The 24903-nt window shown below is 38.0% G+C and overlaps 1 protein-coding gene across 5 annotated transcripts in view; it reads left to right on the plus strand.

Moving 5' to 3' along the window:
• VPS13D (vacuolar protein sorting 13 homolog D) overlaps positions 1–24903 on the plus strand; it is a 97932-nt gene that overhangs the window by 6081 nt on the left and 66948 nt on the right. For 2 of the 5 annotated variants that reach the window (XM_069034912.1, XM_069034916.1), the window contains exons 9-33: positions 201–301; positions 774–942; positions 2328–2420; positions 3165–3375; positions 3916–4095; positions 4313–4443; positions 5122–5194; positions 5683–5853; positions 7021–7151; positions 7514–7646; positions 8240–10462; positions 10821–10972; positions 11711–12745; positions 13478–13568; positions 14113–14239; positions 15127–15307; positions 16428–16610; positions 19222–19441; positions 19949–20159; positions 20288–20459; positions 20777–20889; positions 21439–21648; positions 23667–23932; positions 24102–24235; positions 24519–24674. In XM_069034912.1, the coding sequence (XP_068891013.1) occupies positions 201–301; positions 774–942; positions 2328–2420; positions 3165–3375; positions 3916–4095; positions 4313–4443; positions 5122–5194; positions 5683–5853; positions 7021–7151; positions 7514–7646; positions 8240–10462; positions 10821–10972; positions 11711–12745; positions 13478–13568; positions 14113–14239; positions 15127–15307; positions 16428–16610; positions 19222–19441; positions 19949–20159; positions 20288–20459; positions 20777–20889; positions 21439–21648; positions 23667–23932; positions 24102–24235; positions 24519–24674 (6867 nt within the window). The remainder of the gene's footprint in view (positions 1–200; positions 302–773; positions 943–2327; positions 2421–3164; positions 3376–3915; positions 4096–4312; positions 4444–5121; positions 5195–5682; positions 5854–7020; positions 7152–7513; positions 7647–8239; positions 10463–10820; positions 10973–11710; positions 12746–13477; positions 13569–14112; positions 14240–15126; positions 15308–16427; positions 16611–19221; positions 19442–19948; positions 20160–20287; positions 20460–20776; positions 20890–21438; positions 21649–23666; positions 23933–24101; positions 24236–24518; positions 24675–24903) is intronic. The other 3 variants (XM_069034914.1, XM_069034917.1, XM_069034915.1) reach the window with 2 other exon arrangements.

The raw sequence follows: 24903 nt of genomic DNA on the forward strand, positions 1-24903 counted from the left end.
CTGTGTTTTTGTAAATAAGGATGTAAATTGAATGTCACACATGAACTACTAGTTGCTGGGAGAAGATGTGTCACATTGGGGAACAGAATTGTTATAATCCTAATCCTGCACCATGTGCAGGCCACTGTTTTTTTCCTCTTCTTTTCCTGGGAAAACACTCCAGTATCACCTCACTGATATGTGTGTTGTTTCACTAAAAGATGCAGTATCAGCAGATCATGGGATTTTTAAAGGAACTGGCTAGAAAGGAACAACAGCTTAAATTCAGGAAGTGGAAACCAAAGGTTACAGTAACAGAGAAGTAAGTACATCTCCATCTGTGGTGTTGTCAATAGGGTATTACAAGCTGTACTAGAAAAACTAGAATGAGACAAATACAAAAACGTACATAATAACAATATGTTAGAGATTCAGTTTTCATGTTTTGTTCCCCTACCTCATAAATCAGTTTTAAATACTCAGATGTAATTCAGACGTAAAATTATCCTTACCTGAGGCTTTCAATCCAGTCTGTGTAACTCTAAATTTTGTTGTCTGTGCCTGATATGTGGCAGCTGGACTAAATCCCAGTGGAGTGGTGGGACCCTGGGGAGCATCATCCTACAGTCTGTAGGACCAGCCCATCTGTGCTGGCTCCAGTGCTACTGCTTTTCCTGGCCGTTGGCCCATTGCTTTTCACTGTGTTTCCTGGACCTTTCACCAGTTGGATATGCACTTGGGTTAGGTTTTTTTAAATGAGATACTGGTAATACAGCAATTGAAAATTGTTCCAGCTGCCGGGAATGGTGGATCTTTGCCCTGAATGCAAATCTTTCGGAGATCAGGGAGCAGAGGCAACGTTCCACCTGGCAGTTCGCGCTGCATCGGGCCCGGGATGCAGTGTCCTACACAGACTTGTACTACAGCAAGCTGAAGGGGGAACCACTGTCTGCTGCAGACCAGGTATTTAGACTTGAGTTTCTTCTACAGTGATGATTAATCATCTTACATTTGGTTTGTTTCATCTTTTCATGTTTAAAACCTGGGCAAGATAAGAAACATCTTTAGTTGTACTGCAGTCTGTTTTCACTGAACAGACTGTCTGCTGACCACAGCTGAGATTTTAATGATGAAGCCTGGGCTTGTGGGAGGTGTGTGTGCTGCAGGGTTCATGTGTTTTTGTTTTGCACTGCAAAAAGCTGATGGGTTTTTGAGCTGTAACCAGTGTTCACCAAAAATAGCATTAACTGCTATAGAATGCCTGTGACAGTTGGTGACATGCTTTCTTAACTCATGTTCTCTGTAGATCCAAAAGGTATTTAAATACCAGAGATGTGTCTACCCATATGCTTTGATAGATAATTGGGAAAAATTGTGGCTACTTGACAGTGTGTTTGGGGTTATTTGGCGGGTTTTGTTGGGGTTTTTTATTTGTTTCATTTTTCCAAGTTGATTTGAGGATGAAGAATTTAATGCCCCTAATAATGAACCTATGACCTACTTCAGAAAGAAAAAACCCATGAACTACAATTAGCTGCTTTTTATCTTTAGGTATATTGGGACTTTTTCTTAAAATCAGTTCAGGGCACCATGTACCTCACCTGTATTAAATAAAGGTGCAATTCTGCTGTTACTTTAAAGTTGTATGTAGTCCTTACTTATGTAATTTGGAGATGAACTGTAGGAGTAGGTCAATATGCAGAAAATTTTTATAGTACCTGGCGAAGCCAGGTCTCATAGAGCTTGTATTGTGTTCAGCAGAGCTGTGAAATGTAACAAGGTTAATTGCAGTGGACTAGAAAAATGTCTTTTGCTTTGTTGTTTCATGATAGATTTTTTAGACTTGGGTGAATCATCAGTTCCCACAAATAACTTGTTAATCAGTACAGAGAAGACAACCTGTCTGAGTAACTGACTATGAATACTACATTGCCCTAATTTACCCAGTTCATTTCCTCCACCTTCTTTATTCAAGACAGAAGCTTTTTTTTGCCCCTGGCTAAGCAAGGCATTCTATTAAATCAGTTTGTTTTCCTGGTTTAATTTTTGTTCTGCAAATCTTGCTTCTTATTTGTAATAGGAGGATATAGTTGTGAATTTTGTACAGTGGTGAAATAGTGTATTTTACAATGCAAATAAGGTTTATTTATAATTCAGGGAATGTCAATGTTACAATTGCCTACATGACTTTCATTAATTTTTGTGTGCTGAGGCACTTGGATATGATCCTTAATGCCATCTTAGTTTTTTCTACAAGTCCCTAACTCAGTACAGAGATACTTGACATGTTTGTGAACAAGATTCTGTACTCCTTTAATGCAGGTACTTTACCTTTTTTGTCTTTCCAGGCAGAAATGCATCGTATTGAGGATGAGCAGACTTATGAAGAATTGAAGGTTCTGTATGAGATAGTTCATAATAAATTTCATGACTTAGCTGAGGTGAGAGCATTCTCCATACAGTGTAATGTTTGCAATCTTTAAGTGATTATCTGAGGTACTGTTCTGCTGGAGAGCCTTACCAGGTATTTTCTTTGATTTAGAAGTGTGGCGTTAATGCTAAAATTGCAGAAATGCTCAGTTCCTGCAGTCTTTACGGTTGTGTCACTTGCACAGTGAAATCTTTTGTCTTGTCATATGATGATCTTCCCCAGCAGGATCCTTGCCAGAATTCCTAGGTCAGGTACTCTGCATCTTAAAAACAACAGAGTGGAAACCAAGGCCTGTAATGAATATTTTCCTGAAATAAACAGGTGCCAGAAGTGAGCCTCACAGAAATTACTTGGGGAACACACTTCATTAAATATAAACTAATCTCCATAACAACACAATATCATCTCTTGCAAATACAAATGTTAAAATGTAGAGCTGTGCTTTATGGTGTGAAGTGACTTCTTTGGTTTAGTGTTTCTAGACTACGATTTAGACAGTGCTATATGGCTTCATATATGCATAATCATATGCATATTTATATGTTCATATGAATACACAGCAGTTAAGTAATTATGTTTGATACTTCTTTGCTGCTGCTCTCCTCTAGGCTGAGTATTCATTGAGAATATCACTGCTGGAGTGCTGAGTAAATTGGAGATGGAATTGTGCTTCTCTTGGGGTGTTTTTTGTACACTGGTGATACTCTCTCACTCAGCAGCAGTAACGTGTTATGTCTTGAATGTTCGGACACAGAGTGTTAAAGAGCCCTTGCCTGATTCCATTGGAGGCTCCCCTCCGGCAGAACCCGCCCATGGCAGCAGCACTGGGATGCTGCAGTACCTGCAGTCGTGGTTTCCTGGCTGGGGAGGTTGGTATGGATATGCTCAGCAGACATATGAGGGTGAACCTTTTGAAGGGCTGCTGCCAGACCCGAAGGAACAGTGGAATCCAGAAGACATACTGGGTATGGACACGCAGGGTTTGCTCCCATGGTTTGGTAGCTGGTCCAGGTGCACAGAAAGGGCTCTGGGCCTGTACTGTTAAAGGATTCTCTGTCAGCTGATGTACCCAGGCAGCAGAGCTTGCCTAAAGCTGAACACCCTGGGCAGTATGTTGGTACCTAGATACCTGCTTATTTCCAAAGCAATATGTGGAATATATTTGCTTCCCCTGTTACTGTCATTTGTGGCAAAGAGCTTTGGGACTTTTTCTGTTCAAGTGTGTGTGAGAGGTCATATGACTGGGTGTAACAGGAATAGTACTGGGTTGTTGGGGTCTTTGTAAATTCAGGCTTACATTACCTTGATTGAAATAAAAGAGTTCTACGGAATATTCAGGTTTTCTAAGGAAAAAGGTATACCTGGTCTATTTCTTGCTTCTATTTTTCCCCCTGAGAGCTGGAGACATCTTTATTTTCATATTCACAGGAACTTTCTTGTTCTTCAGTAGCCCTCCAGAAACTTAATTTATTTAACATACTGGTTTTGGTTTCATTTTTTATTAGGTGCAGATGAATTTTTTGATCCTGCTGCAGATGCTTCCAGCATGAATACCTTTACCAAGAGAGATCATGTTTTTGCTAAATTAAATCTACAGCTGCAGGGTGGCTCTTTTACTCTGTTGCATGGGAAGAAGAAGGTAGTGCATGCTGAAGAGACTGCTTTTATGCAGCTGGAGTTTTCAGGTATTAAGCCCATTTCTGGTCTTTCTTAAAAAAGACCAGAGCTGCCTCACAATTATTGTACTATATAACAAATTTCCATGTTAAATTTTTTAGTAGAAATTAATATAAAGACTTCAAAAATACTTGTTTGTTGGACAGTATTTTTTATTCATAAAATTTAAATAAAATGCATGCTGTACTAAAAGAAACAAAATAATTTTATGTATTTATATTCCAGGTGTAAAGATCTTGGCAGAATCCCTTCCTCGCAGAAAGTCTTCCCTTCTCAAAGTTCAGCTTGGTGGGCTTTTCTTGAGGGATTTGGCAACAGAAGGGACCATATTTCCTGTTCTTGTTTTCCCAAATCCTGTAGGTGAAAAAAACCCTTTAAGTTACTATGTGGGATGCATAATTGTGTATGAAAACTCAAACTCCAAAACTCAAACTCAAAACATTTCTTATCTCAGAAAGGGAACACAAAAGTCTTGAGGAAAAGTTTCCACCTGTTGAATTTACTTTTCCCCTCTCTTTCCAAATATAATTTGTAGAACTCTTCGGTTTTTACTCTGTATGCTTGTGACTTTAACCTGTCAGTTATATGTGTTGAGAAGAAGATAATTAGTTAAACAACATTTGATTTTTGGAACAATCAACATTGCTGCTTAATCAGTGATTGTTCTTTTCCATAAAGCTCTGTGGCCCAATGAATGGTTCTATTTTACCTGCATACTGGTACACTAAATGCAGAAATAAATTCTAGAAAATATTTCAATTTCTCTTCTGAGTGAACAAAATTTGAATCCAATGCCATGAGGATTTCTTGTGTATTTTGTGTTTTGTACTGATTGCAATTTGCACTTCAGTGTTCAACCTGTCTGCTGCAGGAGTGGAGAGTGTTTGCCTTCTTTCATTTGACCATGTCAGGGAAAAAAATGCATATAATAATCTCAGACTATACATATACTTCCAACAGAAAAGACTTATGCTATTATCAGGTGGCTTGGTTGATTTTATCTAAACAATCTTTTTCTTTTAAATTCTTATTAGCAAAAAGAGGTTGGCTGCATGTCTTCCTTTGGACTCCAAAGTTTGTCCTCAGAAATGACTAATGAGAACACTGGTAAAGATTTCATTTTATGTTTGATGAGATAATTCCTAAAAAACGAGAAATTTCAAAACTAAGTGCCTAGAGTTTGAATTAATGCAAATGCTTTTTGCAAATGGTAAAGATAAAATCATAGAAGCTTTGTTCAGATGTAAGGGTGCATGCAGGTTGACTTTAAAGAAAGGAAGAAACTATGTCTTTCAAGACAATAGGTGTTGCACTTTTCGTTTTGGTTTAAAAAGAAATTAGTAGGAATTCAACATTAGAACCCCAATTATACAAATGTTTTTGTATATATAATCTTGTTGAATTCTGTGGATTGTAGAAGTTGAACATGTTACTTCCTTTTCTGTTACTGAAGAATTCTTAGAAACTTCTACTCACCCAGTACTACCAGTTAAAAATCAGTTATTAAATTCTTCGGGTGTTGTTTTTTGCTTTTGTCTATTTGTTTGTTTTGGGGTTTTTTTATAGCTGCTTTTTGTAACTCATTTTTTATTCAGTTGCAGATCCTGATGCCCCTGTATTTGAGATGCTTTATGAAAGAAATCCAATTCACAGCACTTTTGAGAGACGCCTGGAAGTCAGTACCAGACCTCTAAATATTATTTACAATCCACAAGCCATTAAGAAAGTAGCTGACTTCTTCTACAAGGGAAGGGTTCATTCCTCAGGTTAACCTTTAATGTGTTTTTTTGGTGGGGTTGGTGGATTTACATCTTTTCTTGGTTTTGATTTTTATTTATTTTCATTCTTAGAAATATAAAGCACTAATCAAAGAATCTTCAAGTTCAAATTTAGCAGTATTCCAAGTCTTCTCTGGAGGGTTTTGTTTCTTTGTTTTGTTCTTTGTTTAATTGAATCAGCGGTTTTGCTTTAGCAGGCTCCTGCAACTTCTGCTTTAAAATTGCAAGTTGCTGCTATACCCCATGGTGGATGTTCATGCCCTCTAAATTAAAATGCATAAATAAAGAGACGGGAGTTGTCCCTGTAATGCGTTCTGGAAATTGATGGAGTTTTTTTGAGAGGGCAGTTGAAAGAGTATTTCTATAGTAATCATACAGAGGAAATAGTATTCTGATTCCTGTTGTATGTCTTCTTTTGATTAGATCAAGACTGCCCTTTGTTACGGCTTCTTGAGATACCTTGATTTTTAGATTTGAGCATACTGCTTCCATAAATTTCTAAGGGCAACAAGATCTAGTACCTAAGCCTGTAACACTCTAAAGTGGCCACCTTTGCAGTTCTGGTTGTTAAAGTTCAGTTTTTGAGGAAATGAGAGGTGACAGTAAGCAACATTAGGAACATTAAAATGTTCTTGAAATACAAATTATTTTTCTGCTGATTATGGTAAATACCAAAAGATTCAAGTTATCTGGCATAAAGGTGTGTGTCACGCCTTTTCTCACAAAGTGAGATTATTCCATAAATATTCAAGTTTAAAATAAACCACCCAACCAAACTAAAAACCACTGCCTACACATGCACATCTTAATGTTTAGTTAGAATTTCCTCTGTGGCCATACTTAGCACCCTTTCTTTCTTCCTCAAATTTAATTATTTGGGCTGAAGGTCTGTGAAATAAAGACCAGAAAAAGGTTTGGGGAGTGTTTTTTTTAGTGGGATTATTTGTTTTGTGCTTAGATACTTCCTTTTTTCTGTGCAGCAGCCTGGTGAATAGGCACAGGCAGTGGCTTTCACCTGCTGTGTTTTCCTTCCTGCTTTGTATTTTACTGCTAAAATTTAAAATAAATCTTTTATTTTTTCTCTTCCATTTTTTCTTCTCATTCAGTAACAGGTGAACAAAGTTATACCTAGTCAGTTTTCCCTCTCTTCTGCAGGTTTTGGTTATCAATCTGAGTTAGAGGCAAGAGTGGCTGAAGCTGCCAGAAGACAGTACAACAAGCTGAAAATGCAGACAAAAGCTGAAATCAGACAAACGATCGATCGTTTATTAGTTGGAGACTTCATTGTAAGTTTTTGCCCCCAAAATATCTAGGTGGACTTTTAGGCTTTTGGTTTAGGACTAAGAGCTCTAAAGAATGAGGTTTGTTGTTTGTGTGAGCAGGATGGGAGTTTTCCAGGTGGTGGTGTAGATTCCTTTTGCTGTTAGTCAGACCAGACTTGAGGGTGCAGGGGATGTTTTCACCTGCTGAAAATGTTTCTTTATTGACTGCAGTGGGAGTCTGTGGTTTAACAAAGTATCAAACCTGAGTGTGGCTGGAGTTCGTGACAGTCAGCTCATCACAAGAAAAAGTGGCTAATCAGATGTTTCACATGGCTTTTTTAATTTGTTTTCTTATGGGCTGTTATATCTTTCTTCTTAACTTTCAGGAAAACAGCAATAGCTGGACTGTGTGCCTTGATATCTCTGCCCCTCAGGTGATCTTTCCTGATGATTTCAAATTTGTGGATCCTGTGTTAGTTGTTGTAGATCTGGGAAGAATATTACTCACAAATTCTCAAGGTATGATCTAGAATTATTGCAGCTTTCCTTTTTTTACTATCTTCTTTCAGAAAGTCAGAGCTTAAAAAAAAGGGTAAAAAAGTACAAGGAAGTTTTTGAGGGGTGTTCCTGCTTTCTAAAGTAGAAAAGAATCCTTTTCTTAAGATAATAAAATGAAAGTTAATATCAGGCAATAAAGCCAGTTGGACAAAACTTTCTGATGATAAAAATAGTTAAGTAGCTCTTACCTTTCATTTGGTTTCGAGGATCAGAAGAATTGTGTGGGCAGAGTAATGGGTTCTTTTTTTGACTTGGTTAAAAGTAAATCTTGTAGTAAGTGGGTTAAAAATGAGACAATAGTGTCTTTTAATAGCTTCTATACTACATTGTGACTGACACCTCTGTGAATGTAGAAATATAGTAGGTTTCTTGTTGAGGAAAAAAGAAGTGAAGGAAAAAGAAGTGGAAGGAGGCAAGGACAGTACCAGATATGCTCAGTGTTAAAAAAATAGGACTTCATACAGGATGATCAGATAATGATAGAAAACATCTCAGGAGGGAGGAGAATACGTTGGTTTGTTTGTTTGTTTGTTTACTGTTTTTTTAATCCACAGAAGACTCTAAGAGGAGTGCAGGTGCCATTTCTTCAGAAGTCAATGAGTTGAGTGATGAGGAATATAAAACACCTCTTGCAACTCCTCCCAATACTCCACCACCAGAATCCAACACCAATAGTGGCACCAAAATGTCTGAATTTACTGGAGTAGAAATAAGTGAAGAGCAACTACAGGCACATTTAATGAGTAAAAAAATGTATGAGAGATACACACTTTCTTTTATGGACCTTCAGATCATGGTGGGCCGAGTGAAAGACAACTGGAAGCATGTGCAGGATAGTGATGTGGGTCCAACTCATGTGGTAGAAAAATTCAATGTTCACCTTCAGCTGGAGCGCAGACTGATATACACATCTGACCCAAAATACCCCGGAGCTGTCTTGTCTGGCAGTTTGCCAGACTTGAAAATTCACATCAATGAAGACAAAATCCTGGCTCTGAAGAACTGTTTGACACTGCTGAGTACATCTGAAGCTAAGTCTTCAGATGCCCTACATTTAGGGAAAGACAAGATTTTTGCAGAGGTAGACCAGTTTGGCAGTTTGCATGATTCTGTAATGAATCTAACACAGAGTGTTGTCATGCTCGAGCAACACACCCGGGAAGTTCTTGTTGAATCCCAGCTGCTTTTGGCTGAGTTCAAAGTAAACTGTATGCAGCTGGGTGTTGAGAGTAATGGGCGATACATCTCTGTGCTCAAGGTTTTTGGCACCAATGCCCATTTTGTGAAAAGGCCTTATGATGCAGAGGTGTCCCTGACTGTCCATGGCCTGTTACTGGTTGATACTATGCAAACATATGGAACAGATTTTGATCTTTTGATGGCTTCTCATAAGAACCTGAGCTTTGATGTGCCAACAGGAAGCCTTCGAGACAGCAGGGCTCAATCCCCAGTTTCTGGACCACAAGATGCACGTCCCATTGATGTAGCTGGTTTGGCAGACAGATGCACTACAGCCTCCAGCACCTCACTTGGTAACAATGGAAAAGATCAAGAGTCCTTGATAAAATTGGAGTATCAGTTTGTGAGTGCAGAATGCCCATCGATGAACTTGGATAGCAGTCTGCAGGTGATCTCTGTACAGGTGAACAACCTGGATATCATCCTTAACCCAGAGACTATTGTTGAACTGATTGGGTTCCTCCAGAAATCTTTCCCCAAGGAGAAAGAAGATTCTAGTCCTCAGCCTTTAATAGCTGACTTGGAGAGAGGTTGGAGGGAACAGGAAACATTCCAGTCTACTTACGCACAGAACACAGAGGTAGCGGTCGATATTCACTGGTTAAATGTTCTTCTCCTCAGGACAGTTGGCATGGCAAATGGAGAAAAATATGGCAGAAAAATTGCAACAGCCAGTATTGGTGGCACCAAAGTCAATGTCTCCATGTGTAGTAAACTGGATGTGAATGGCTCTCTTGGATGCCTTCACCTTATGGATCTGACCCAAGACAATGTAAAGAACCAGTACGTGGTGAGCATAGGGAACACAGGGAGGTATGAAAATCTCATTGGCGATGTAAATTTCTTTGAATCTTTATTCTTTAGGCTTGATGATGGAAATAGCCTTCCAGATGCTTTAAGTTTCACTTTCACAGAAAAGTCAAAAGAAGAGTGTTCTCTCAACCTCAAAATGGCCTCCTTGCACTACAACCACTCAGCCAAATTTTTGAAAGAACTGACTTTGTCCATGGATGAGCTAGAAGAGAATTTCCGCAGCATGTTGAAAAGTGCAGCTTCAAAAGTTACTACAGTCTTGGCAACTAAAACTGCTGAATACAGTGAAATGGTTTCTTTGTTTGATACCACACCACGATCAAGAGATGTTGCCAGTGCAGAAGATAATGAAGGCAATGCATTTGGATCACAGCCCCTCAAAACTGATACTATCAAGCTTATATTAAATGTAAACATTGAATCCCCAATTGTCTCCATACCTCGAAAGCCTGGTAGCTCTGAACTGCTTGTAGGTCATCTAGGACAAATATCTATTCAAAATTTTGTACCAGGAGAAGATGAGTCTACAAGTGATAGACTGCAAGTTGAAATTAAAGATATTAAGATGTATTCATTAAATAGTAGTCAATTTACAAACAAGAAGGAGCCTGCAAGTGAGATACCCCATGGACCACATTCTTCCTCAGGTCCTGCTAGCATTACCAGCCAGGAAGAAACTCATTTTACTCGTCATGACTTCTTTGAATCATTACATAAAGGCCATGGTATGTGAATCAGAGGAGTCTTAATTATTATAATGTGAGTAGTATATGTGTTAAAAATGTGTATTGACCATAGGTCTGATTTTATATTCTGCTTCACCCATCCTACTAAAATACATTGGTCAGTTTTAATGACAATGGGCTAGTTATTGTATTTATATCTTTTTTTTGTCTCCTAAGCAAAAACTGAAAGGTGCCTTTTATGCAGAAATTGAGCAAAACGTAACCACACAACCTTAGTCCAGCATTGCTCACATTCTGAGCAAGTTCAATAGCTACTGTCTTACTTCCTCCATACAGTATTTATGGGATAATCAGTTCACTTATTCTAATGTTGTTTCAATTTCACTTTCTCTTAAAGCTTTCCACATTCTGAATAATACCACCATCCAGTTTAAATTGGAAAAGATACCACTAGAGAAAGATTTGGATTTAACTTTTCCTCTGTGTAATGAAGAGTTTGGAATATCAAGCATTATGAAGATTGAAGGGAAATTTGTGAACCCTCTTCAGGTACAGAAGTGTAGTATTTCCACTATCAATATAAAAGTATTTCCCTGCATATAAGATAAGTATTTTTCAGGCCAGTATCTTCAGGTTTAACATGTTGATAGTTTAGAAATCTGATCCTTATATATGTGATTAGAAGAGACAGTCTTAAGTCATGATAATAATGACCAATATTTAACCTTGTTTGGGGGCATTTTAGACATCTTAATGAATTAGTATAACTTTTGCTTATCTTGAACACAGAAGGAAAAGTAAATGTGTCACTGTCCAAGTAAGTTTATTTGCAGTTCTAGTTGAAACTAAGCATTAAAATGCCATTACCTTGAAAAAAATCTGTGCAGGAGCAGAGGTTTTAAATAGAGGAAACTGAAACTTCTAATGCTAAGGAGACAAGCAATGATGGCTAAGTGGAATGTTTGTTTCATACAATGCTGTGTAAGCTCAGGGGGTGAATTATTTTTAACTTTCTCTGTGTGGATGGTTTTTGCCCAGGAATACAAGGTATCCTATTCTAGGATCCCATCCCATGTGTTTCTAGGTGGTGTCATCTTGCAGAGCTAATACAGAAGAACTGTTTTGCTTCAGTTTTGCATTATACCTTGTTTTGGATTGTTTTTTTCTTGGATGAACTTAAAATTTTTGTGGGTTGGAATACCACTTATGAGTTTTAACATATATGTATTAATTCTATTAATATAGAGAGCTCCAATGTGAGGATTGTTTCTTTTCTCTATGTTGTAGGTGGTGTTAGCAAAACATGTGTATGAACAAGTCCTTCAGACTCTGGATAATTTAATTTACAGTGAAGACTTGAACAAGTTTTCAACCACTTCTACATCTCCAGCTGGTCTTAGTTCTCCTTCAGCATCACTTCATAGTACAGCCACAGAATTCTTGAGTGAACGGAAGGAAAATGGCTTATTCAGCCACTCTAGTTTTAATTCTGTTCCAAACAAGCCCTTAGTTATCAGGGAAACAAAATCTTTTACTCAGATTCAAGCAAACTTTCACATCTCAGAGCTCCAGGTTCAGTTAAGTGGTGATCTCACACTTGGGGCACAAGGTCTCGTGAGCCTTAAGTTTCAGGATTTTGATGTTGAGTTTGCCAAAGATCACCCTCAGACCTTGTCCATTCAGATTGCCTTACGTTCCCTGCTGATGGAAGATCTCCTGGAAAAGAAACCAGACTCAAAGTATAAGAACCTCATGGTGTCCCGTGGAGCACCCAAACCATCCAATTTAGCACATAAGGAATATCTTTCACAGTCCTGTCCCTCAGTATCCAATGCAGAATATCCAGATATGCCACGGTCCCTCCCTTCCCATATGGAAGAAGCACCTAATGTCTTTCAGCTGTACCAAAGACCAGTTTGTGCCTCCCGTAAGAAGCAAAAAGAAGATGCTGATTCTGAGTATCCTCTGACTCCACCTCCTTCTCCATCAGCAGACAGATCCAAGTTGCCCTGTGGAAAAAGTAACTTTGATGATTCATTAGTTCATATCAATATATTTCTAGTGGATAGGAAACATCCTGAATTTTCTTCTCGCTATAACAAAATTAATCGTAGTGTAGATGTTGATTTTAATTGTCTAGATGTGTTAATAACTTTGCAAACTTGGGTAGTGATACTGGATTTCTTTGGGATTGGATCCACTGCTGATAACCATGCTATGAAGCCACAGCCTGAAGATACTCAGCAGACAATCAAATCAGAAATAAATTCCTTGTCAGCTTCTCAAGCCCAAGAGCCTGTAAACACTAAACTGGATCTAAAGGTATACTTGAGATGCAAAACAGTAATGGGATTGTCTGTCATAAAACTTCTGGTTTATAGAAACTTAAGGTGACATTTACATCAAGTGTCTTATGTTCTAGTGGGGAGTGTACATAAATGCAGAAACAGATTTAAAATGGGTGTAGATGTAGTTAAAAGAAAAAAAAAAGAGTTATAGAAGGAGTTACTGAAAAGCAGAACATTTGCAAAGTGCTTGGCTCCCTTGTTCTGTGACCCTCTCTTGAATGAAAAGGTTGCTTCAGTATTAAAGACCTAACATGCTGCAATTGGCACTGTGCTGTTCTAGGTACTATGGAATTTATTAATGCAAAAAAATTCTGTATTTTATAAATATATATCCATATATGTTTATACATCTGTATGTATAAACATGTTTTTTGAAAAACACATTATGTATGTGTATATAATATAGTCTTTGCCCAGAGGCCCTGCAGTCTTAATTTACATGTGACAAATCTTGAAAGAGAAGAACATGAAGGTAACAGTGCTGGGATTTGTTCTCGGCCTGATAATTTTGAATATCTTGGGAGACCCATTAATGTGCAAACAAGGCAGTAAAAATGTTGCTCTCCTTCAGTGTCTCCTGATCAGATAATTGTTGTGTGCCATTCATGTGTTACAGTGCAGTTGTCTTGAAAAAAAGCTAAACAAGATGTTCAGACTCTGAAGTCATGTTGTTTCATACCAATTTGTTCCTGTTTTGTTTGACCAGGTCCATTCTTTATCCTTAGTCCTGAATAAGGCAACCAGTGAGCTTGCTAAAGCCAGTGTGGCAAAACTTGCAGCTCACTTGGAAGTGATTGGTGAGTAGATTGAAGGGTTCGGGTTGTTTGCAGCTTAAAGTAAGATGAGGTGTGCACTGGAATTAATGATTTTAAATGTTTTTATTTTGGTCCTCATTGGGTTTTTGTGTGTTTTTCTTGGGCAAAATGCACATTCTCCTCCCACTGCTTCTTTCTCTGCTTTTTCAGGGTTTGTTTTAAATCCTGGCATCCCTCCCAGTTGTCACCTTTCATCATTGTAGCTGAGATTGGCTGTGATTTTAATACTTCACAGAGCAGAACATTAGTTTTTATTACTGTTTTAGAGGAAAAAAAGGAGTTGCATCTAAGTTTCACAAATCAAAGTGGTGTGATCACGTGATGTGTGTAAAGCCTAGAGTAATGTGTGGGTTAATACAACCTTTGTAGCAGAAGGATGTGATTTTCTTTGAACACGAGGTTTAATGTTTAATTGAATTGACATACTTAATTACTTGTAAGGGTGCTGTCCCACTAATAGAAACTTTAGGGGTTTAGTAACTGATCTGTGTTTGTGGATCCTGATTGTCTGCCCTTTGTTTTCCAGAGGGAGATTTAGCCTTGCAGGGAAGTATTGGAAGTCTGTCCTTAAGTGATCTTACAGCTCATGGAGAATTTTACAGAGAACGTTTCACTACAAGTGGTGAAGAAGCACTCATTTTCCAAATCTTTAAGTATGAATTTAAACTTTTTGTTACTCAATATTAGCTTGGTACTCCATTAACTTCCAACCCACTCTCCCCAAAAAAACCAAAACAAAAGTCAAACAAACCCACAAAACCCAAGCCTACAACTGTCAGGGCTGCATGATTCTGCTTTGGCCTCTTGGGACTTAAGTGGGACTTAAAATATTTTCAGTCATAAACTTGAGATTTTTAACTTACCTTTGTCCTGCAATGTACAAAAAAATGGAAAAGTAGTTTTTTATTTCCCTTTAAAGCTGTTCTTGAAAGTATTTACATGATAGTTTTTCCTAGCTAAAACAGTTGTTTTTTAAAAGTTGGAAGAGGTTTTCACTTGATGAAGTAGATTTTCCATTGCTCCTTAATTTTGAAATTAGGGGTTTGCTTTTGTCATACTGTAAATTTGAATTTGTTTTGTTTAAAGCAATAGTTCTTATTCTGCGATGTTTCCTGGTTCTCCAATTAATCAGATTAGAAATTATCCAAGTAATGTTACGGAATTAATTTCAAATATGACAGCATGCTGATTCAGAATTGAATGTACACATTATCCTGCAGTAGAGTACTTACCTTAAAAGCCACGGTTCTGATATAAATTCACCAAAGGTCTAACTGATATACAAAGATTAAAGGTACATTCCAAATGTAGAATTTTCCTGTTTGCTTAATTAAAACTCGGCAGCACTTAAATGTACAAAATTTAGAAATAATTAATACAAAGCTGATTTTTCATGTCTGCAACTGAAATAGTGTTAATGACATGCTGTGAATATTAGTTAAATCCTCTATATTGCTGTTTTGAATGCAGCAAAATGTCTAGTGCTGCTTGTAGAATGTATTGAAGATTGGTAAATTTTGACTTTGAACCCTTCTCACAGATACGGGAGGCCGGATCCACTGCTGCAGAGGGAGTGTGACGTCTGTGTGACCCTGCGCATGGCCTCTGTGCAGTATGTGCACACCCAGCGCTTCCAGGCCGAGGTGGTGTCTTTCATCCAGCATTTTACTCAGCTCCAAGATGTCTTGGGGCGGCAGAGAGCAGCAATTGAAGGACAAACAGTATGTCTGGGCCTTTTTTCTATTCTTTCCCAGCCTGTTTTTTCCAGTTGAAATGCAATATGTAATTTACGTTAATGCATCATCTCAAATGAGTTGAAATGGTGGGAGGTTTTGGAGTTTTGGTGTTGGTAGAGATTTCTCAGGCTCATCTTGTTGTCAGGAGACCTTAGTTAGGACCATCCTACTGCTGTTTGAAAGTGCAGAATACCAGATTTGCACATTACTTAAAACTTTGGCACCTGGATTCTGCGGGATGTGCTGGACAAAAAGGGTCAAGGCGTTATCTTGTCTTATTCTCCACTGTCCACCAGATAGTAATACCTGACTTAGGAGAGCCAAGTGAGAAGTTCTGTTCCACTCAGGTGTATGTCTCTGATTAGTTTGATGTCTGGTAGGCTGAGAAAATCAGAACTTCTGCATGGTAGAGTATATCAATATAGAGATTATAGAGCAAAATTGAGTATATCAATATAGAGAATATAGAGCATGATAGAGTATATCAAGACAGTATATCAATACTCTACATAATAGAGTATATAGGGCATGATAGAGTTTTTCAATAGTCAGGACAGCATAGACCACATGACCTAATGTGTGAGTAATTAATGTAGTCAATAGTCTTCATTTAATAGAAGCTTCTCATAATTGAAGGAAAGACAGTGAATATTTGGATATTAAAATGCTTCATTGTGCATTCCCATAGGTGGGAAGTTTGAATCTGATTTTGAAACATCTGTTCTAAATGATGGGGTTTTGCTTTTTGTAAATAATTTTTCTTAAGTAATTTGTTATGTAGTGAGTTGAGTAGTGTCTGTTCTACCTCTTAGTTCAGGGGTGAAAGGATGTGTTACTCCTGAGGGCTGCACCTGTTGCACAGGTTTTTCCTGTTTGCATCATAATACTTTTTTAATGAGCCTTTATTCTCTGCCTAACAAAGAGTTTGAGGGGTTTTTTTTGGTTGCTTTGTTGTTGTTTGTGTTTGGTATAAACTCTTACCTTATCTTAATTTTGTAAATCAAGGGGTCATGATCCTGAGTTCAGTACTAATCAGTGGGAAATAATCACTTGCTTTCTGCAATTTTTGTAATTACTTTTTTAAATGTATTTTTGCTCTTCCCAGGTGAGAGATAAAGCCCAGCGAGCTTCCCGAGTTCTTCTTGATATTGAAGCTGGGGCTCCTGTTCTGCTTATACCTGAGAGCTCCAAGTCTAACAGTCTTATTGTAGCTAATCTGGGAAAACTGAAAGTGAAGAACAGATTCCTGTTTGCAGGAGTGTCGGGTACCTTTTCATTAAAGAACAAGGTAGGAACATTACTTCTTAATTTAGCAGTTTGTAGTCTTGCTAGTTTTTATGCATTTTATTTCTAAATCAAAATTGTAAATGATTCTTGCATTTTACTTTATATATTGACTTTATACTTCTAGTAATGAGAGTCTGTGGCAGCATGCTGGCAGATCTTACGGATTTGCCTTGCTGTTGATTGTGCTGTGCTGCCCTTCCTGCCTTGGGCTTATTGTCTGAGGCATTGGGGCAGAGGGGAGACTGAACTGAGTGTTTTGAGAGAATGGAGGGAAGAAAGGAGGCTGAACTTGCTCCAGCTGCTCTGGTGAGGAAGCAGGACCCAGCTGGGTACACACCTGAATGTTGGGACCAGGACGGGCTTTCAGCTCACCCTGTTTGGTAACTCCAGCTCTTTACCACTCACCATATCCACAGTGTGAGTGGCAGAAAACAGGGGTCTGTGTTGGCTGAGACTTGCTCAAATGCACTGGAGAATAGAATTGGGTTTATTTTATTTTTCTGCTCTTGGTGAAACTGAGTGTGTGTAGTTGCTTCGATGAGGTGAAACCTTGGGAAAGGTTTCCAGTGCTTGCACACGTGGCAAGGCACAGGACAGGAGTAGCTGGTGCTGCTCTTGAGAGATGCAGCCACAAAATTTGAGCTAAGGAAGATCCATCTTGGATGGCTTTCTATATCTAACCCATTCAGCAAAGTAAGGAGTTGTCTGGGAACCCCCTAGTTCCATCCTGAAGGAATTAGAAGTTAGATGGACTGAATTGCTGCAGTGGTTTTGTGGTGTATCTGTTGCCTTGATCTGACTTGTACCTACCTGTGTTTTTGCTGTAAGGAACTAGTGGACTGTGATGTTGGGTTGTTTCCTGTGCTGTAGTGTGTTGATGTGAGTATAGGTTCGTAAGCAGTAGACTCCTAAATTAATGTTATAAGTTAAAGAAAGTGTGCACAATAATTTTATTTCAGCCTAAAAATACTGTGTTTTGTAGCACTGTAGAAATGTAGATGTTTGAAATGGGATTAGGTGGGGTTTGGCTTTTTTTTTGTTGCTTTTGTTTTCATTTTTCCTCTGTCCTATGTTTATTTTTGAGGATCGGATTTTACAAGGCAATGCATACAAGGATCCTGTTTTATTTGAGGTATTTCACATCTTTATAGCAGTGTTCAGGTGCTCCTCATTCATTCTAAAAAAGAAAATATTCTTCTGGAATTTAGCACTTTAAAATGTTACTTCATTTATTAAAAATTATATTCCTCTTCTAAAGATTTTGCTGCATTCTATAAGAACTGGATGTAAATTTTTTGTGGTGTGCTCTTTATGCATGTCTGAGGAGCTGCTAATTTGGATTTAATTGCATAAATTTATAGATTTATAGATGATGTGATGATTTTCCTTTGCATGTACTTTTCAGTCTTGTCTTTACAGTATGAAGTTAATGTCATCAATTTTTTTTCTTGAAATCCTTGATTATGATTGCAATTAATTTTTCCAATTTTTTTCTAATATTTAAAAACCATGTAAGGCAAGAAAATATTAACAGTTAAAACCAGAAAGGGAAGTTTATGGTAGGGATTGATGTGACATCAGTAGCTGGATACAGAAGGAAGGTGGGAAATGATAGTAACAATGCAGGAGCCAGGGGCAAAGTGAGCAATATTGGAGTAAGGGGTGAGTAAATCACTAAAGATGATTGCTGCCTGCATGTGGGGCATGAGGTTAAGTAATTGAAATCAGGACAGATGAATCCCAAAATGAACTTTGGAGTATACAGGTGGTATGTAGATCTCTTCCACCAGACATATCACAGGGTGGTTGGGGCCATTCCATCACAGAAGGCTATCAGATTGGTCACCCAGGATTTTTGGGAAAAGAAATTCCTAATGTTTATGTGACTCTTTTCCTGGGGAGAGTTGTAGGTTTTTGATGCAAGACAGCTCATGGATTTCCACTGGATATGTGGTGGTGGGGAGATGTCTAAAATGTTTTACATCAATATAAATGAGCTTTTCTTTTTTCACCTGTGAGGAATTTACCACTAAGTGTAGGGATTTATCCAACCTTAAACTGCAGGAGAATTTTGGGACACATTTTGGTGTGACAACTGAAGTATTTGAAGTGCATAAAATGTGCATGTTTGGAAGTGTTAGTTCACATACTCTAATAAAGATATGAAGTTGCTGACATGATCTTGCAAAAATAATGGCATATGTTATTTTCATCACCTGAAAAACAGCTTTAAATATTTAGTAGTCTTTATTCTGCAGAAATGTTTAATATCTTGTCAGTTTTACCCCTCCATTTTGATATTAATTTCATTTACGTGAGAGTGTTTGTGTTTTATGCAAAACCCTCTGCTTTTGAATTAGTTTCTCACTGAAAAGATTCCACAGCTTTTTGGGGAAGGTTGCTGAAGTGAACTTTTTTACAAAGAAAATTTTCTCATCTGCTGTTAAGGCTATAGGAGAAAAGTTTGGCCATCTTTCTACAGCAGAAGATACTGGCATTCCAGTAACATACTTAATTTTGACAGGAATTTGTTGCAGCTTGAACCTTGGTGCATTGGTTCCTTACAATTGAAATTAAAAATCTAATGTTAATGACAAAATTTCTCTCATTAGCAGGATTCAGTTCAGTTTTCCTCTCCTTTGGGAACCCCAAAACATAGCATGAAGAAGATAAGTGCTGATGAGTCCAAAGTAGCAATGGAAGGATTAGTCATGAAAAAATCATCAGGAACAAACATTTCTAGGCTGAAGAGTGAACCTACAGTGAGCACATCGAGTAAGCAGCAAGGGCAGCTGTCGAAGCTGCCTGTTGTCCCAAACCCTGAGAGCCCAGGTATGTGAGAGCAGTAGAAATTCCATGGTGCTTCTTTTGTCCTGCAAAATAGTACAGTGACATATTGCTTATATCTTATGTGAAACTGAAAAAGTGTTAGGCTCTGGGTCTAAAGATTGTAGATTGGAGAAGAAATGACTTCTGGGTCTGAAGATTGCAGATTGGAGAAGAAATTACTTCTGAGCTTTAAGGCTGATTTTTGCAGCGTAAAGGATTAGGGAGTTGTAGTTCAGTTTCTGGAAGAGCAGTCCTGCAAATTGGGTGTGTTTTGAGATGCATATTGCAGACATACAAGGAGTGTACTTGGACTCCTAATAAAGAATTTACATTTACCTGCAAATGAGCTTGGTATCTGGTAGTTACAGATATTGATAAATATAAATAAAAAAAAATTAAAAATTGACTAAAATCAAGACTAAATCAAATTTCATTTTAAAAGTAAGTTGCATTAGTTTTGTACAGATTCTATTTTTCTTCCTTAATGTGTTATCTCCTGTGCACTTGCAGAGGATCACATCTGCCTCTTAGACTGCATTGTGGTTGATCTGCAGGACATGGATATCTTTGCTGCCGAAAGATACGAGAGAGAGTATTCCAAGGCTGTGGAAGATACCAGTGTGGATTTGAGCTTTCCATCCTACTTGGTGAGGCAGACAGGAGGGAGCCTGCTGACAGAACCCTTCAGACTGAAGTTAAAAGTAGAGAGAAACTTGGACAAGTGAGTTTAAACAGGGTCACCTTATGCTGTCACCTACAGCAGTTTTAAATGCCTTTTGTTGTATCCTAAAGGTTTTGCCCTGCTGTGTTGGAGCTCCTGGAAATGCTGAGGTTTCCCCTTTGTTGCAGGGAGCTGAGTCACGCTGTCGCAGACATTTCAATCCACGGCAACCTGTCCTCAGTGCACTGCTCTCTGGATCTGAACAAGTACAAACTGATCCGTGGGCTGCTGGAGAACAACCTTGGGGAGCCCATCGAGGAATTCATGCGTCCCTATGACTTGCAGGATCCAAGAATTCTTGTAAGGAGCTATGTGCAGCTGAAATTCTCTTGAAATGTCTGGGGGGGGGGGGGTTTGCTGATTTTGCTGATGACAGCAATATTTTAAGAACAAAGAAGCTCTAGACCAGTAGTGTGAAAATGGATTAATGGTAATTTTCAAGGTAAAGGCCACACTGTTGTGAAATGTTACATTTCCCCAGTAATGGTTAATGAAACTCTTTGGAAAAGAAGGACACCACACAAAAACTGTTTGCATTTTTCTGAAATACAGTTTAATTCAGAGATGAAAGTTAAACAGATGCTCTGAAAAAGAATGTTGGTGTTTTCCACTTTCAGACAGTTTTGAGTGGAGAAGTGTATACTTCCATGTCATTCCTCATTGACATGGTTAATGTGAGCCTGGAACTGATGGATCCAAAGGGGAAAGATGGATGCAGCTCTTTAGCCAGGTATGAATGTTCTTCTCTTACTGAATACCTTATCCTAAATACTATGCTTATATTGAGAGATACAGGACAAGAATTGAAATAATACGTGGAATTCAGTTTAATAATGCAGTGAAATGGAATTTCTTAATTAGAGTCCAAACTGAGAGTTTGAGTTGCTCTGAAAGATGAAAGGGAATGACACTGTTCAAACAATACCGTCTGTCTTTCCAGTTGTCCTTGAAATAACAATCCAGTAATCAGTTGACTTGCCCAAGAGAAACAGTATTTTAATTAAGAAAGTGATATGAGGGAGGGTTTAAAAAAGCAGATTTCTGCTATGTTGGCTTGTTGGGGTGTTTTTAATCCAGAAGGGTTTTCATCAGTGGAAAATATTATTACATGTAGTATAGACCTATTTTCTATCCCTGTGACATGGGATATGATTGTAGTTCTTTTAGAAAATACCTAAATGAAAGATTTCAGCAGTGTGCTGTACTTGTATAAATTACTCCAAGGAATGAATAAACTGTAATTCTCTTCAGTGTGTTGTTTTGCTTCTTATTCTCCCAGGTTTGATTTTAAGAAATCCAAGTTGCTTTTTGAAAGCTCTTCAAATGGAACAAAGTCTGTAAATCTGGTCTCTCATTCCATGATGGCCTTTGACACTCGTTATGCTGGACAGAAATATGCTACAGGCCCCCCAAATGTCTTCAGTTGCATCTTTCAGTCATCAAAGAACACCAGTAGCCCAGGAGCAATCCAGATCGAATTGCATTTCAGGTTGGTAATTCTGGGATTTGTATGTTTTTAATAATGACATAATCAGGACTGTCCTGGTTTTAATACACCTGTTGTTATTGTAGATAAACTTGCTGGCTTTGTATTTCAATCTGATGACTTTTTTGGGGTGATCAGTGGTACGTGATAGATTGAAATCTGCAGTTACTCATTCTCTGGAAGTTGTTGGATTTTTTCTTTTCAGTTGTTGCAGTAAAATTTAGGTTTGAATGTGTAATGGATCAGATGAAGGTTTGAAATACTACTAAAATCAGTAGTGCTTAAAGCTTGATAAGTCTGGCCTAGCACTTGTATGTGTGCATAAAACCAGTTTGTAGAATTTTTACTGTAAGTTGCATAAAAGCTGTTTCCCAGCAGGTGTCACATGTGGTTTTCTGAGAGCATCAAATACAGACAGAAATGGCACCTCTTTCAAAAACAATCTCTGTATTCTCTCCTGTGTTCTATCCTACCCTGTTTGTTTTTTCTTATCTGTTTTGATCTAATTTAGTGTTGAAATTGGGAATATAAAGAATAATGTCAGTATTTACCTTATCAGCATGGTGTTTTTCTGAGGAATGTTAACTAACAAAAAAGAGGGTGAACTGAGATGACTAGAGAGGTTACTTTCACTTCTGATCAAATTTGCTGACCAAGCTCAGCTTTCTCACTCTCATAATTATGATGCCCTCTGAAACAGTTGCAGGAATAATGTAGAAAAAAATTGTGGATTATTTTAGTCCAGTAGGAAATTTTGAAGACATTTGTTCATAAAAACCAACCAAAGAAACTTGGCAACTGAGAGAAATTTTTTTTAAGATTTGAATACTGCATTGCGGTTTTAGGTACCTAAAAAAATGTGTTCAGAAAGAAACCAACATTTCAATTTGAATATAACTAAAATGGGGTTTACTAAAAAATAAACCCTAAAAAAACCCAGATGGTTTTCACAGAACTGTTGAGTCAGTAGGTGCCTAGATTAGACACACTTAGTGAGTTTGCAAGGTACAGCCTAATCTGGTTTGTGAGTGAGAGTTTCAGAAATCTTGTTCCCAAGCATTGTGCTTTTAAATTTCAGCCACAGCAGCATGTGGTCTGTTTTTAGTGGTGAGAGCATCTTTGGCAGTAGATGTAAGGGTTGGCAGAACTCAGTGATAGTGTTGTACTGGCTGGTGCCTCTTGAAATATCCTGGAGAGCCAGGGAGGGTTATAGGCTTTTGCTGTTGGAAGCAGCTCAGGCAGAGGCTGCTCCCCGCTAAGGCACCACAGTTCTTTGGAGATTTTATAGTTCACAGTGTGCTGGATTGAAAATTGTTTCACGGTATTTAAGTACTTAGATGATTTTCCAGTTAGCATGATCAAATGTAACTGGTATTCCAGATCATGAAGCCAAACACTTTATCCCTCCTAGCCAGACCTTCAGAATGGGATGCTGGGAGCTCAGGCAGGCTGACATTTTTTCTGAATGACAAAGCAGCTTCCTGTGCTGCAAAATGCTGTCAGGGTGTGAGAGGAAATTCATGCTGTACCTCTTACCTTGGAGCTGGTCTGAGTTTCACACACAGAATGTTAGGTTTGATACCCAACAGACATAAAATGATAATAAGAAGTTTTAAAATTTGAAATTTTGCAAATGAATATTGATAATGTAAGTGTGTTAAAGGAGTTTTTATAAATTTCCTGTTACGTAGTTTTTCAGTTCATCTCCTGTACCATTATGGCTTAGAATTTGTGCGGTTAAGATGTGTTGGGTTTCTGTGGGTACAGCAAATTGTTGAATTTCAATCCGTTTAAAGATATATATATGTGTGTGTATATATATATGTGTGTGTATATATATATATGTGTGTGTGTGTATATATATATATATGTATGTGTATTTTAAAGGCCAGACACTCTGTAAACTAAGTGTATCCCTATAAAATGCCATATAATTCTTACTAGATACCGACAGTTTTCAGCATGATTTTAAATATCTACAGGTTGTAAAGTTGACCTGTGGGCTTCTCTCTTCTTAAAAGGTCTACTAAGGATTCCTCCAGTTTCACAGTTGTTCTGAACAATCTTCGTGTCTTCCTGATATTTGACTGGTTGTTACTGGTTCATGACTTCTTATATACTCCTGGAGATACCAAAAAGCGGGAAAATCCCCACTCCTCCCGGCAGCGAACCTGCATCAGTGACACAACTGTAGTTCCCAAAACTGTGAAAAGTGGAGTAGTTACCAAACGTTCCTCGCTCCCTGTGACAGCAGAAAAGCAGCTGGAAGTCAAGGTCAATGTGACAGGTAAACGTGCTCTTCTCTAGTGCTTTTGCAGGAGTTTTTCTCATTAAAAGCCATGTGCTGGTGTGAAACCAGGTCTGTTAAAGGAAATCAAGAAACCTGCTGCAAATGCTGAAAGCTTAATGATATTGCCAACTGCCCTGTTCATTATTTGTCATTTTGTTTGGTTAAGGAACTGAATTTGTGGTTGTTGAAGACATGTCCTGCTTCGATACCAACGCAATTATTCTGAAGGGAACAACTGTTCTCACTTACAAGCCCAAGTTGTTAGATCGTCCTTTCTCTGGCAGTTTGTTTGGCATTGAGGTAAGAAAAATAAATTTGCTTCTGTAAAACATCTAAAATTAGAGGAGTTTGTGAAGATACTTTACTATAAATATATATACACAAAAGGAATAGTCCACAGATGCTTTTTGAAGTTTGTTAGTTTCTCATCAAATGATCTCATTTTACAGCAGTTTTAAGAACAGTTTTATATTGTTTCTGTTAAAACATTGTAAGACTTGACTGTAACCTCAAAATATTGCTAGTTCTTGCCAGGCCTGTTCTCTCAGTTCGTAATTTTTTAAAAATAATTTGCAACTTTTAGGTGTTTTCATGCCGGTTAGGAAATGAGCAAGAGACTGCACTGTCAATTATCGATCCAGTACAGATTCATATGGAACTTATTGGGAATTCTTCCTACCCAAGTGGTTCAGGACTGCTGGATGCTTTCAATAGTGAAGATTTTCCCCCTATTCTAGAGGTAATATCAAAGGCCTGAATAAAATGATACGCAGTAGAGAATACTAGCAGAGATATTTTTATGCCCAAGGATTCAGTAGAAGACTTTCAAATGCATAAGAAGAGAATAAGGTAATTTTTCCTGAAAAGGAAAAGAAACAAGCATGCAGAAAATGCTCTTAGTGGTAATGAAAGAGTGATTTATGGGATATATTACAGAGCTTAATAGTGGGGGAAAGAAGTAGGCTGAT

This window comes from Aphelocoma coerulescens, chromosome 21 (genome assembly GCF_041296385.1).
Source record: "Aphelocoma coerulescens isolate FSJ_1873_10779 chromosome 21, UR_Acoe_1.0, whole genome shotgun sequence".
In the NCBI taxonomy this organism is placed as follows: domain Eukaryota; kingdom Metazoa; phylum Chordata; class Aves; order Passeriformes; family Corvidae; genus Aphelocoma; species Aphelocoma coerulescens.